Source organism: Heteronotia binoei, chromosome 17 (assembly GCF_032191835.1).
Source record: "Heteronotia binoei isolate CCM8104 ecotype False Entrance Well chromosome 17, APGP_CSIRO_Hbin_v1, whole genome shotgun sequence".
NCBI classification, from domain to species: Eukaryota; Metazoa; Chordata; class Lepidosauria; order Squamata; family Gekkonidae; genus Heteronotia; species Heteronotia binoei.
The window spans coordinates 47,216,424-47,229,502 of record NC_083239.1 but is presented as its reverse complement, the minus strand read 5'-3'; the positions used below and the strand labels follow the sequence as shown (position 1 = coordinate 47,229,502).

The 13,079-nt window shown below is 49.8% G+C and overlaps 1 protein-coding gene across 1 annotated transcript in view; it reads right to left on the bottom strand.

Moving 5' to 3' along the window:
- The window catches only part of NKPD1 (NTPase KAP family P-loop domain containing 1), a gene marked incomplete at its 3' end in the record, with an annotated part of 62,627 nt that overhangs the window by 4,191 nt on the left and 45,357 nt on the right, over nucleotides 1-13,079 (bottom strand). Inside the window, exon 3 of the mRNA XM_060257752.1 lies at nucleotides 2,383-2,514. Coding sequence (XP_060113735.1) covers nucleotides 2,383-2,514 — 132 coding nt within the window. The remainder of the gene's footprint in view (nucleotides 1-2,382; nucleotides 2,515-13,079) is intronic.

Below are 13,079 nucleotides of genomic sequence, written 5' to 3'. Positions count from 1 at the left end.
GATTTGTTGGCACTTTCCTCCGCCATCAGGACCACCTTCCCAGTCTTTGAAGTAACCACTAATCCCTTTTCGCCACGGCTTCACAGTACCTCAACTGTTGAAATGCCCACTGTGTGTGTGGAACAGGGAAGAGGATCTGTTTGCTAGAAAGGGCTACTTAAGAACATAAGAGAAGCCATGTTGGAACAGGTCAATGGCCCATCCAGTCCATCACTCTGTGTCACACACTGGCCAAGACCCAGGTACCATCAGGAGGTCCACCAGCGGGGCCAGAACTCCAGAAGCCCTCCCACTGTTGCTCCCCAAGCACCAAGAAGACGGAGCATCATTGCCCCAGACAGAATGTTCCATCTATCCCTTGTGGCAATAGCCACTCATGGACCTCTGCTCCATAGGTGTCTCCAATCCCCTCTTGACGCTATCTGTGCTTGTAGCTGCCGCCACTTCCCACGGCAGTGAACCCCACGTGTTCGTTAAGGTTAAAACGCTTGGGGCTCTTTAGCTTGGAAAAAGCGTTGACTGCGGGGTGACATTATACAAGATAATGCGTGGGATGGAGAAGGTAGAGAAAGAAGTCCTTTTCTCCCTTTCTCACAATACAAGAACTCATGGGCATTCAATGAAATTGCTGAGCAGTCGGGTTAGAACGGATAATAGGAAGTCCTTCTTCACCCAAAGGGTGATTAACACGTGGAATTCACTGCCACAGGAGGTGGCACACAGTGGCCAATATATGTGTGTACACACACATAGATATATATACACACACTGTGGCTAATAGCCACTGATGGACCTCTGCTCCATATTTTTATCCAATCCCCTCTTGAAGCTGGCTATGCTTGTAGCTGCCACCACCTCCTGTGGCAGTGAATTCCACTTGTTAATCACCCTTTGGGTGAAGAAGTACCTCCTTTTATCCGTTCTAACCCAACTGCTCAGCGATTTCATTGAATGCCCACGAGTTCTTGTATTGTGAGAAAAGGAGAAAAGGACTTCTTTCTCTACCTTCTCCATCCCACGCATAATCTTGGAAACCTCTATCATGTCACCCCACAGTCAACGTTTCTCCAAGCTAAAGAGCCCCAAGCGTTTTAACCAACACTCATAGGGAAAGTGTTCCAAACTCATAGGGGAAGTGTTCCATAGTGACCCTGGACTTCCTTGCTGGTCTACCCAAGTACTAATGAGGGCCAACCCCACTTAGCTTCTGAGATCTGATGAGAATGGGCTAGCCTGGGCCGTCCAGAGCAGGGCAGAGGGGAACAGAGGTGGCTGGCCATTGCCTGCCTCTACATAGTGACCCTGGATTTCCTTGCTGGTCTCCTATCCAAGTACTAACGAGGGCCAACCCTACTTAGCTTCTGAGATCTGATCATAAATGTGAAACCTCACCAATGCAAAATGTATGGAAACGGATAGCCCCCTCCTTCCCCATTCCAGAGCATTGCTCTTCAGCTCCAGGGATGTGGAACTCGTTTATTAGCACTCCTTGGTCTTAAAGGTGCTTGCTTTGTATTTCTCTCGTGGGATCCAGGGAAAGCTCCAGCTCTTTCCTTCCTTCCCCAGGTGACCAGGAGGGGGAGAAGCCTCAGTCAATAGAAGGAAGGGAGGGTTAGCTCAGTAGCTCTGCAGTGCGATTGAGAGAGCCTGGCAAAGCAAACTGTTCTTCCCGCCCCCCTCCCCTCCTCAGCCAATGGAGAAAATAGAGGTTTTGCTCTGTAGCTCTTGTGCAATTGAGCAAGCCTGGCAAAGTGAGCTGTGATGCAGAAGGAAGCGAGAGGGAGGGAGAAGGAAGCAGATGGCAGTCAGTTGTTCGGGTGCCTGATTTGGCCCCTGAACTGTATGTTTGACACCCCTGCTTTAGGAGATTTTCACCAGACTCCATATCATGTGCGTGGGGGAGATATTTGAACTTCAGGGGCTACAAATCTGGATGGAAGATGCTCAAATGGAACTTCAATCTATTTTTCCAAATAGATTTTCAGTAGTTTCTCTCCCCCGCCCCCCCCCCCCCAGCCTGGTACCATTGCCAGGGGTGGAATTCTAGCAGGAGCGCCTTTGCATATTAGGCCACACACTCCCTGATGTAGCCAATTCCCCAAGAGCCCCCCGGTGTAGCCAATCCCCCAATTCCAATCCTTGGAATTCTAGCAGGAGCTCCTTTGCATATTAGGCCACACACCCCCTGATGTAGCCAATCCTCCAGGAGCTTTAAAAAAAGAGTCTTGTAAGCTCTTGGAGGATTGGCTACATCGGTGGGGTGTGGCCTAATATGCAAAGGAGCTGCTGCTAGAATTCCACCCCTGACCATTGCATACCATCTGCAACAACCTTTTTTGACCACCACCCCTGGCATGCAGATCTGTTTCCCTTGTCACTGACCTTGGATGTTTTCCAGGAGGGAGTGGAGTCGGGTCCCGCAAGGCGAGTAGAAGCCCACAGTGACGGGGGTGGAGGTGTGGCACAGAGTCTTGGAGAGAGAGCAGCAGTAGATGTCATCTTCAGTCAGGAGATCTGGGGCAGGAAAAAGAAGAAGAATTGGTTTTTCTACCCCAGCCTTCACTACCAAAAGAAAAGATTTGGATTTATATCCCTCCCTATACCCTGAATCTCAGAGTGGTCACAATCTCCTCTACCTTCCCCCACCCACCCACAACAAACACCCTGTGAGGTAGGTGGGGCTGAGAGTGCTTTTACAGCAGCTGCCCTTTGAAGGACAACTCCTACAAAAGCTGACCCAAGGCCATCTCAGCAGGTGCAAGTGCAGGATTGGGGAATCAAACCCGGTTCTCCAAGATAAGAGTCTGCCCTTTCAAGGACAACCTCTGCCAGAGCTATGGCTGACCCAAGGCCATCTCAGCAGGTGCAAGTGCAGGATTGGGGAATCAAACCCGGTTCTCCAAGATAAGAGTCTGCCCTTTCAAGGATAACCTCTGCCAGAGCTATGGCTGACCCAAGGCCATTCCAGCAGCCCAGAGTCGAAAATGACTGGTGCTTGCACAGGGGACCTTTCCTTTTCCTTTCCTTGCCTTTGCCTTCCCCAGTCATTCCCCAGAATCACAGAAGAAGTGGAGAAAGGGTGTCATGGGCTTCTCCAGGGGTTAATGAGGGCTGCTGGGGGCGTGACAAAGCCCCTGGTGGCTGGCTGGCTGCCCGCTTTCCTAATCCAGGGATTGTTATGCAGCTGCACCTACTATTCAGTGGACAAGGTAGGTGGAGAGGAAGAGGGGGAACTCTCAGAAAGGTTCAGGAGCTGTGTTCCTGTGAGCTCCTGCTGAATCAGAGGCCTGCTTATTAGAGCCATGGGGCAAAGGTCTGTGGGAAGTACAGACAGCTGTGACGTTGGGCAGCCGGAGGCCTGGTGAGCACGGTCAGGAGGGATGCATGAGCAAGTAGTAAGATAAGAGTGGGAAGGGGGCCTCTGGGTCCCAGGTTCAGATCTCTGCTCCACCTTGGAATCTCTTGGGCCAGTGTTAATCCAACCAACCTCACTGGGATGTTGTGAGGATGAAATGGGAGGGGAAGGGAATGATGTGAGCTCCGTTGGAGGAGAAAGACGGGGTATATCAGAGAAGCGAAGCTCAAAACAGCGAGAGCCAGGGCCTTTTGCGTCGCCGCCCCTAGGTGGTGGAACGAGTTGCCGGAGAAGGTTAGGGCCCCGCGAGAGCTCTTACAGTTCCGCAGGGCCTGCAAGATGGCACTCTTCCGCCAGGCATTTATATGAATGGTCACATCTGCAGCAACGGGACTGGCCCGTAAGAACGCCACCAATGGCCTACTTCACTACGCTATGGCGATCCTGAGACCTCTGAGTAGAGCTACCCACCAGAATTTAAATCACTGCCTGAAATTATGAGAGTAGCACATGCAAATGTTTTAAATTGTTTTTATGTTCTATGTTTTTATTATCGTTTATTGTATCGGTGACACTAATGCGTTTGTGAGCCGCCCTGAGCCTGCCTTTGGCGGGGAGGGCGGGGTATAAAATAAATAAATCAAGATAGGTGGATGTAAATGAATACATTTTTAATCCTCTCAAGCAGCAGATAAACTTTGTTATTAGCAGCTCAGCTCTTGCACAGCTCATCTTGTTCTGCGTTCATGATCTCGGCCTGCCAAGGCACTGTCTTCCAATAGCTCGGTTGTTTCTGGACATCATTTGTGCATCTCTGTGAACTAGCGGAAGAATGGCTCTCCTGCAAAGAGCTCTGGTTTCATCCAGCAACTCAGCTCTTGCAAAGCTCACCTGAATGGTCAGAGACAGTGGTAAAGAGAAAGAACGTGGAAGAATTTTTTTTTAAAACCCCAAATTGGTATTTGCAAGAAAGGAAGCTGTGCAACAGGATTTAAGTATTAAAGTCTAGAGGGGAAATTCCCCGGAGGAGTAAACTATGATCATATGATCGAATTCTGCTTGTGGGGGGGGGCAACAGTCATCTGTTGCCCCCCCCCACAAGCAGATTTTGAACATATGTTCATAGTAAGAGCCCTTGAGTGAAGTCAAAGTAGGTTGTTGGCCTCCTGCCCCGGGGATAGAGCACCCCGAATTCTTGGATGTGTAATTCTCCAAAGTTGGTTGTAAAAAGGTAAAGGTAGTCCCCTGTGCAAGCACCAATCTTCTCCGACTCTGGGGTGACGTCGCATCACGATGTTTTCACGGCAGACTTTTTTACGGGGTGGTTTGCCACTGCCTTCCCCAGTCATCTACACTTTCCCCTCAGCAAGCTGGGTCCTCATTTGACCGACCTCGGAAGGATGGAAGGCTGAGTTAACCTTGAGCCGGCTACCTGAACCCAGCTTTTGCCAGGATCAAACTCAGGTCATGAGCAGAGAGTTCAGACTAAAGTACTGCAGCTTTATCATTCTACGCCACGGGGCTGCTTAAAGTTGGTTGTACCTCTGGCTAAATGTCTTTAAGTCTGAACAACTGTGCCAAGATGTTATGTTAAAAGGTGAAGAACAACAAACGGGTTTTATTTGTCTGGGGAACGTGGCGCACGCTCCAGCCTCTCTGCGCCAGTTCATCCAAGCCTGAAAGGGAACATGAAAATCTAAAATTTAAATAAGCAATTGGATAATTAGCCTACACGGGACTCACTGCCACCGTATATCACAACAGCCGAGAACGTAGCAGTGTGGTGACCTGGCCTATTTAGGTATGAAGGAAGTCAATTGGCCCCAACTGCAGGTATAAATATTTTTGGTCAGCTTGCTAGAGGAGGGCAAGTGGGTTTTGAGTGGAGTAGGGTTGTCTAGCTCAAATTTTCTGCTGCCAAACGAACAACAGTGTCATCCAAGACGGTTGGATGCAAAATAAGCCATCCAAGATGGTTGGATGCATTCATTCATTCAAAATAAGCCATTCATTCATTCAAAATAAGCCATTCAACCATTCATTCAAAATAAGCCTTTCATTCATTCATTCATTCATTCAAAGTAAGCCATTCATTCATTCATTCATTCAATCTAGGGACCTCTTTGCAGGTGCCTGGCTCTAGAATGGCTTAGTTAGCTTTCACCAAGGGAAGGTCCTTTTCAGTTGTGGCCCCTGCCCTGTGGAATGCACTCTCAGATGACAACTGAGCCCTGCTGGACTTGTTTAGTTTCCGCAAGGCATGCAAAGCTGAATTATTTAGAACAAAGTAGGAGTCCAGTAGCACCTTTAAGACCGACAAAGTTTTATTCAGAATGTAAGCTTTCGTATGCAGGCATGCTTCTTCAGAAGAGGGGATGGAGTACAGTGAGCAGAACTGACATATAGCTGGTGGGTAGTGGTTAAGAATTTAAAGCGATACAAAGTCAGGATCCGTTGGCAAAATAGTGTAATAAACAGATTGAAAGATGGCAAAATAGCGTAATAAACAGACTGGAAGACTGTTTGGTCTGGATAATCTTTGCATGGGAAACCAGTAAAAGGTAATAAAAGTTGCCTGTTAATTGCTCTTGCTACAAGTCTAGGCAAAACAAAACGGCATGTGTTTCCTAGTTGCCTAGTTTTACCTAGATTTGCAGCAAGAGCAATTAACAGGCAACTTTTATTACCTTTGCTGGTTTCCCACACAAAGACTATCCAGACCAAACGGTCTTTCAATCTGTTTATTACGCTGTTTTGCCAACGGATCCTGACTTTGTATCGCTTTACATTCTTAGCCACCGCCCACCAGCTATATGTAGCTCTGCTCCCTGTACCCCGTTCCCTCGTCTGATGAAGCGTGCTTCTACCACACGAAAGCTGACATTCGGAATAAAACTTTGTTGGTCTTAAAGGTGCTACTGGACTCCTGCTTTGTTCTGCTGCTTCAGACCAGCACGGCTGCCCATCTGGATCTACCAGAATTGTTTAGGTTTGCCTTTGGAGGGTAACCACGTCTTTGGGCTGTTTTAATAGTGTTATGGTGACAGCCACATGTTTTAATATTTTAACGTTCATGTTTTATATCATCATTTGTTTTTCTGGGGGGGGGGGGTTCACGACGACTGCAAATATGTACCCCGCCCTTCTCTCTGAATCAGAGACTCACAATCTCCTATATCTTCTCCCTCCACAACAGACACCCTGTGAGGTGGGCGGGGCTGAGAGGGCTCTCCCAGCAGCTGCCCTTTCAAGGACAACTCCTATGAGAGCTATGGCTGACTCAAGGCCATTCCAGCAGCTGCAAGTGAAAGAGTGGGAGAATCAAACCTGGTTCTTCCAGATAAGAGTCTGCCCTTTCAAGGACAACCTCTGCCAGAGCGACGGCTGACCCAAGGCCATTCCAGCAGCTTCAGGTGGAGGAGTGGGGAATCAAATCCGGTTCTCCCAGATAAGGGCCTCATGAGAAGAAGGAAGAAGAAGAAGAAGATATTGGATTTATATCCCGCCCTCCACTCCGAAGAGTCTCAGAGCGGCTCACAATCTCCTTTACCTTCCTCCCCCACAACAGACACCCTGTGAAGTGGGTGGGGCTGGAGAGGGCTCTCCCAGAAGCTGCCCTTTCAAGGACAACCTCTGCCAGAGCTATGGCTGACCCAAGGTCATCCCAGCAGCTGCACGTGGAGGAGTGCGGAATCAAACCCGGTTCTCCCAGATAGGAGTCTGAACTTTCAAGGACAACTCTGCCAGAGCTATGGCTGACCCAAGGCCATTCCAGCAGCTGCAAGTGGAGGAGCAGGGAATCCAACCTGGTCCTCCCAGATAAGAGTCTGTCCTTTCAAGGACAACCTCTGCCAGAGCTATGGCTGACTCAAGGCCATTCCAGCAGATGCAAGTGGTGGAGTGGGGGAATCAAACCCAGTTCTCTCAGATAAGAGTCTGCCCTTTCAAGGACAACCTCTGCCAGAGCTATGGCTGACCCAAGGCCATGATAGCAGGTGCAAGTGGAGGAGTGGGGAATCAAACCTGGTTCTTCCAGATAAGAGTCTGCCCTTTCAAGGACAACCTCTGCCAAAGCTAAGGCTGACCCAAGGCCATTCTAGCAGCTGCAAGTTGAGGAGTGGGGAATCAAACCCGGTTCTCCCAGATAAGAGTCCACGCACTTAACCACTACACCAAACTGGCTGTTTACCTTGTTGGTTTTAATGCTATCAGTTGACAAGAGGCCCTTTGGATGAGTGGTGACTCAAAGAAACCCCTAATATTAAATTAAAAAAAACAAACATTCATTTGTTCCCTGCATTTCTCCCCAAGGATGGCCCAAAGGTGCTGATAGCGTTTCCCTCCGTTTTATCATCAGAACAACCCTGCAAGGTAGGTGCAGCCAGTGCTGTCTTTAAGCTGCGGAGTCTTGTGAGCTGCTGGCATTAAAACTGAGAGCAAGCAATTTGGCTACTGCATTAATTAGCTTGTTCTGGGGCCATCCTTCCTGAGCTAAAACATACTGGTGAGCCGGAGGCGACAAAAACCACAAGCTAGCTCACACTGGTGCAAAGTCAACCCCGCAGGGCTTCTTTTGTAGCACGAGCTCCTTTGCATATTAGGCCACACACCCCTGATGTAGCCAATCCTCCTGGAGCTTACAGCAGGCCCTGTACAAAGAGTCCTGTGACTGGCTACATCAGGGGTGTGTGGCCAAATATGCAAAGGAGCTCTTGCTGCAAAAAAACCTGCAACCCAGCATTCTTCCATGAGAGAGTGGGGATTTGAACGGGGGTCTCACAGATCCTAGTCGGCAGGGCCGGCCCTAGGGACCGCAGCACCCCAGGCAGCCTTGCCACCCGACCTCCCCACCCCCTGTTGCTGCCCCCCCCATGCCCAGTCTCCCTGCTGCCCCTTCACAACCCAGCAGCGGCAACAGGGGAAGACAGCAGTGGCGGCAATGGGGGGAAGCAGCAGCAATTGGGACAGAGAAGGAGGCAAGGAGAAGCAGCGGCCACAGGGGAAGAATCAGAATCCTACAGTTGGAAGGGACCTCCAGGGTCATCTAGTCCAACCCCTCTGTTACAATGCAGGAAACTCACAAAGATCTCCCCCCTAAATTCACAGGATCCTCATTGCTGTCAGACGGGCATCTAGCCTCTGCTTAAAAACCTCCAAGGAAGGAGAGCCCTCCACCTCCCGAGGAAGCCTGTTCCACTGAGGAACTGCTTTAACGGTCAGGAAGTTCTTCCTGATGTTGAGCTGGAAACTCTTTTGATTTAATTTCAACCCACTGGTTCTGGTCCTACCTTCCGGGGCCATAGAAAACAATTCCACACCATCCTCTAGATCAGGGGTGGGGAACCTCCGTCCCAAGGACTATATGTGGCCCTCGAGGTCACTTGGTGTGGCCCTCGGGGATTGCTGGGCCAAACGGAGCCATGTGGCAGCCTCCCTGGGGCCTGACTGGCCAGCAAGGATCGTGGGGCCCAGCCGTGCTGTGCAGCAGCCTCCCGGGGACCAGGCAGAGATCACAGGACCCAGATGTACTGTGCGGCAGCCTCCCTGGGGCCTGGCTGGCCGGCCAGAATTGCTGCAGGGCCTGGAAAAGTTACTGCCACAGTTCAGTTTGCACTTGATTCTCCCAGAGGGTGTGGCCTAATATGCTAATGAGGGTGTGACTTAATATGCTAATATGAGGGAATGTGGTCTAATATGCTAATGAGCTCCTGCTGGGCTTTTTCTACAAAAAAGCCCTGGACCTATGCATTTGCCTAGGGCAACGGACCATGTGTGTGTGTGTGTGTGTGTGTATGTGTCAGTCCCCACATGACTTCAAATAGAAAACAATTATTTGTATTAATTTTGCCAGCCTGAATCATTCTCCCTTGGCAGAGCACTGTTTTTTAAGTTGATAATTTTTTATGGCCCGCGAATGATGTAATAAATATCCATATGGCCCTTAGCAGAAAAACGGTTCCCCACCCCTGCTCTAGATGACAGCCCTTCAGGTATTTGAAGATGGGGATCATATTACCTCTCAGCCCCCTCCTCTCCAGGCTAAACATCCCCAGCTCCTTCAACCTTTCCTCATAGGACTTGGTCTCCAGACCCCTCACCATCTTCATCGCCCTCCTCTGGACCCGTTCCAGCTTGTCTATATCCTTCTTAAAATGTGGTGCCCAAAACTGAACACAAGACTCCAGCTTACCAGAGCAGAGTAAAGCGATACCAGCACTTCACGTGATCTGGGCAGAAGAAGCAGCGAACGGGGTGGGGAAGGAGGCAACGAGAAGCGGCGGCAACGGGGGAAGAAACAGCAATCATGGCGGGGAAGGAAGCAGGGAGAAGCAGCGGCAACAGGAGAAGACAGCAGCGATTGGGGAGGGGAAGGAGGCAGGGAGAAGCAGCAGCAATGGAAGGAGACAGCAGTGTTAGGAGTGGAGAGGGAGGGGAAGGAGGCGGGGAGAAGCGGCGGCAAGGCAAGGGGGGAAGACAGCAGCGATTCGGGGAGGGAGGGGAAGGAATCTTTTAAACAAAAGGTGGGGTGCCCAATTTGGCACCCTTCCAGGGCTGGCGCCCTAGGCAGTCCCCTAGTTTGCCTAGTGGAAGAGCCGGTCCTGCTAGCGGGACACCCTGACCACTTGAGCTCCCCTTTGGCTGTTGGGCTATTGGGGGAGAGGCAGCCGCTTCGAAAGAACAAGGCTCTAAACTGGACCCTGGTTTGCATTCGTGACGGGGAGGGATCCACCCTTCAGGTTTTCTGTTGACGAATTCCAGGAGGGATCCGGAATCAAAGGTGAGTGGAGTCCTTGACTCAGTCCCAGTCTCTGGGAGAAAGAAGCCCGTCTGTAATTAGGTCGGGTTACACTGGGTGGAAATGCAAATCAGCTAGCAAGTAAACAGAGGCTGGCGTGGATCCCAAGTTCAAAAACTGCGCCTCCTGATTATCCTAAACGTCCTCTTTAGATATGCAAAAAACTGCCTGGATAGCTGAAGGCATTTCCTGGAAGGCCTTTGATGGCTGGCGATCCCAGCTGCCGAATGAAGATGTAGGAAATTTGCAAAGGAGGACGGAACCTTCCCTGCTGTGTTGAAGAAGAGATCAAGTAAGAACATCAGAGAAGAAGCCATATTGGGTCAGGCCAATGGCCCATCCAGTCCAACACTCTGTGTCACATAAGAACAGAAGAGAAGCCATGTTGGATCAGGCCAATGGCCCATCCAGTCCAACACTCTGTGTCACATAAGAACAGAAGAGAAGCCATGTTGGATCAGGCCAATGGCCCATCCAGTCCAACACTCTGTGTCACATAAGAACATAAGAGAAGCCATGTTGGATCAGGCCAATGGCCCATCCAGTCCAACACTCTGTGTCACATAAGAACATACGAGAAGCCATGTTGGATCAGGTCAATGGCCCATCCAGTCCAACACTCTGTGTCACATAAGAACATCAGAGAAGCCATGTTGGATCAGGCCAATGGCATATCCAGTCTAATGCTCTGTGTCACATAAGAGAAGCCATGTTGGATCAGATCAGTGGCCCATCCAGTCCAACACTCTGTGTCAAATAAGAGAAGCCAAGTTGGATCAGGCCAATGGCCCATCCAGTCCAACACTCTGTGTCACATAAGAGAAGCCATCTTGGATCAGACCAATGGCCCATCCAGTCCAACACTCTGTGTCATGTAAGAACAAAAGAGAAGCCATGTTGGATCAAATCAATGGCCCATCCAGTCCAACACTCTGTGTCACATAAGAGAAGCCATGTTGGATCAGGCCAATGGCCCATCCAGTCCAACACTCTGTGTCACATAAGAGAAGCCATGTTGGATCAGGCCAATGGCCCATCCAGTCCAACACTCTGTGTCACACAGCGGTAGGGTTGCCAAGTCCATTTCAAGAAATATCTGGCGACTTCAGGGGGTAAAGTCAGGAGACTTTGTGGGTGGAGCCAGGAGCAGGGCTGGGACAAGCATCATTGAACGCCAAAGGATGTTCTGGCCATCACATTTAAAGGGACTGCACACCTTTTTAAATGCCTTCCTTCCACAGGAAATGATGAAGGATGAGGCCCCTTCTTTGGGGGCTCATAGCATCGGACCTCCTTGTTCAATCATTTTGAAACTTGGGGGGTATTTTGGGGAGTGCCTCTAGATGCTATGCTAAAAATCTGGTGCCTCTATCTCAAAAAACAGCCCCCCCCCCGAGCCCCAAATATCCGTGGATCAATTCTCTATTGTTTCCTATGGGAATGAGTCTCCATAGGGAATCATGGCGTGCACGGCAGACATTTCCCTCCCCTCCCCCCACTTTCTGATGACCCTGAAGCAGGGGGTGGGTCTCCAAACTGGAGGATCCCCTGCCCCCACCTGGGGATTGTGTTGAAAATAACCTAATGGTTATAATGACAAAATTACTAAACTCTCTATATAACAATGAACTGTTTGTAGTGAAATACGTAAGATTGTGTTACAAAAATACATAATTCACAAACACACAATCAGTAGAGTTCCAATGTAAAAGGAGGCCTACTAAAAATCCTGCTTCGAAGTTTTCTTCCAGCAAAGGTGCACTCTACATTCATTCCTCAGTGGGGTTATACAACTCCCGTAAGACTTACAACATTCCATTGGAAGGTAACCTCACACTCTTCCTCCTGCAACATTGAACGTTCTTTGCAAAGGAGGACGTTCTTTGCAACATTGAATGTTCTTTGCAATCTTCAGAACAGACTTGGGAAGCAGAAGGTCCCAGGTTCAATCCCCGGCATCTCCAACTAAAAAGGGTCCCGGCAAATAGGTTTGAAAAACCTCCGCTTGGGACTCTGGAGAGCAGGGGATGGACGGTGGCTCAGTGGTAGAGCATCTGCTTGGGAAGCAGAAGGTCCCAGGTTCAATCCCCGGCATCTCCAACTAAAAAAGGGTCCAGGCAAATAGGTTTGACCGTTCCTAGCTCAGAGAGGGTTGCCAAGTCCAATTCAAGAAATATCTGGGGACTTTGGAGGTGGAGCCAGGAGACATTAGGGGTGGAGCCAAGATCAAGGCTGTGACCAGCATAATTGAACTCCAAAGGGAGTTCTGGCCATCACATTGAAAGGGACGGCACACCTTTTCAATTCCTTCCTTCCATAGGAAATAATGAAGGATAGGGGCACCTTCTTTTGGGGCTCATAGAATTGGACCCCCTGGTCCAATCTTTTTGAAACGTGGGGGGTATTTTGGGGAGAGGCACTAGATGCTATGCTGAACATTTGGTGCTTCTACCCCCAAAAACAGCCCCCCCAGAGCCCCAGATACCCGTGGATCAATTCTCCATGATTTTCTATGGGAATAAATCTCCATAGGGAATAACAGAGTTCCCAGCAGACATTTCCCTCCCCTCCCCCCACTTTCTGACGACCCTGAAGCAGGGGGAGGGCTTCCAAACTGGGGGATCCCCTGCCCCGACCTGGGGATTGGCAACCCTAAGTTCAGAAGGAAATGCACAGGAGCTGTGAAAGAGCATCTGTGGTTTATTTTGAACGTTTTTTTTTTTTCCCTGGCTCCACCCTTTCCCTTTCAAGTCCCTTCCATGGACTTAAGAACCAGCGTGTTTTCCTCCAGCCGGGAACACCGTGGGAGGGCAGGCGAAATGTGTGTCGGTGCTGACAGGTAAATTGCATTCCATGAAACATCCCTTCCACATCCAACCCTCCCTCTCTATCACCTGCCATTATTCATGAATTAATAACAGTTGCAGT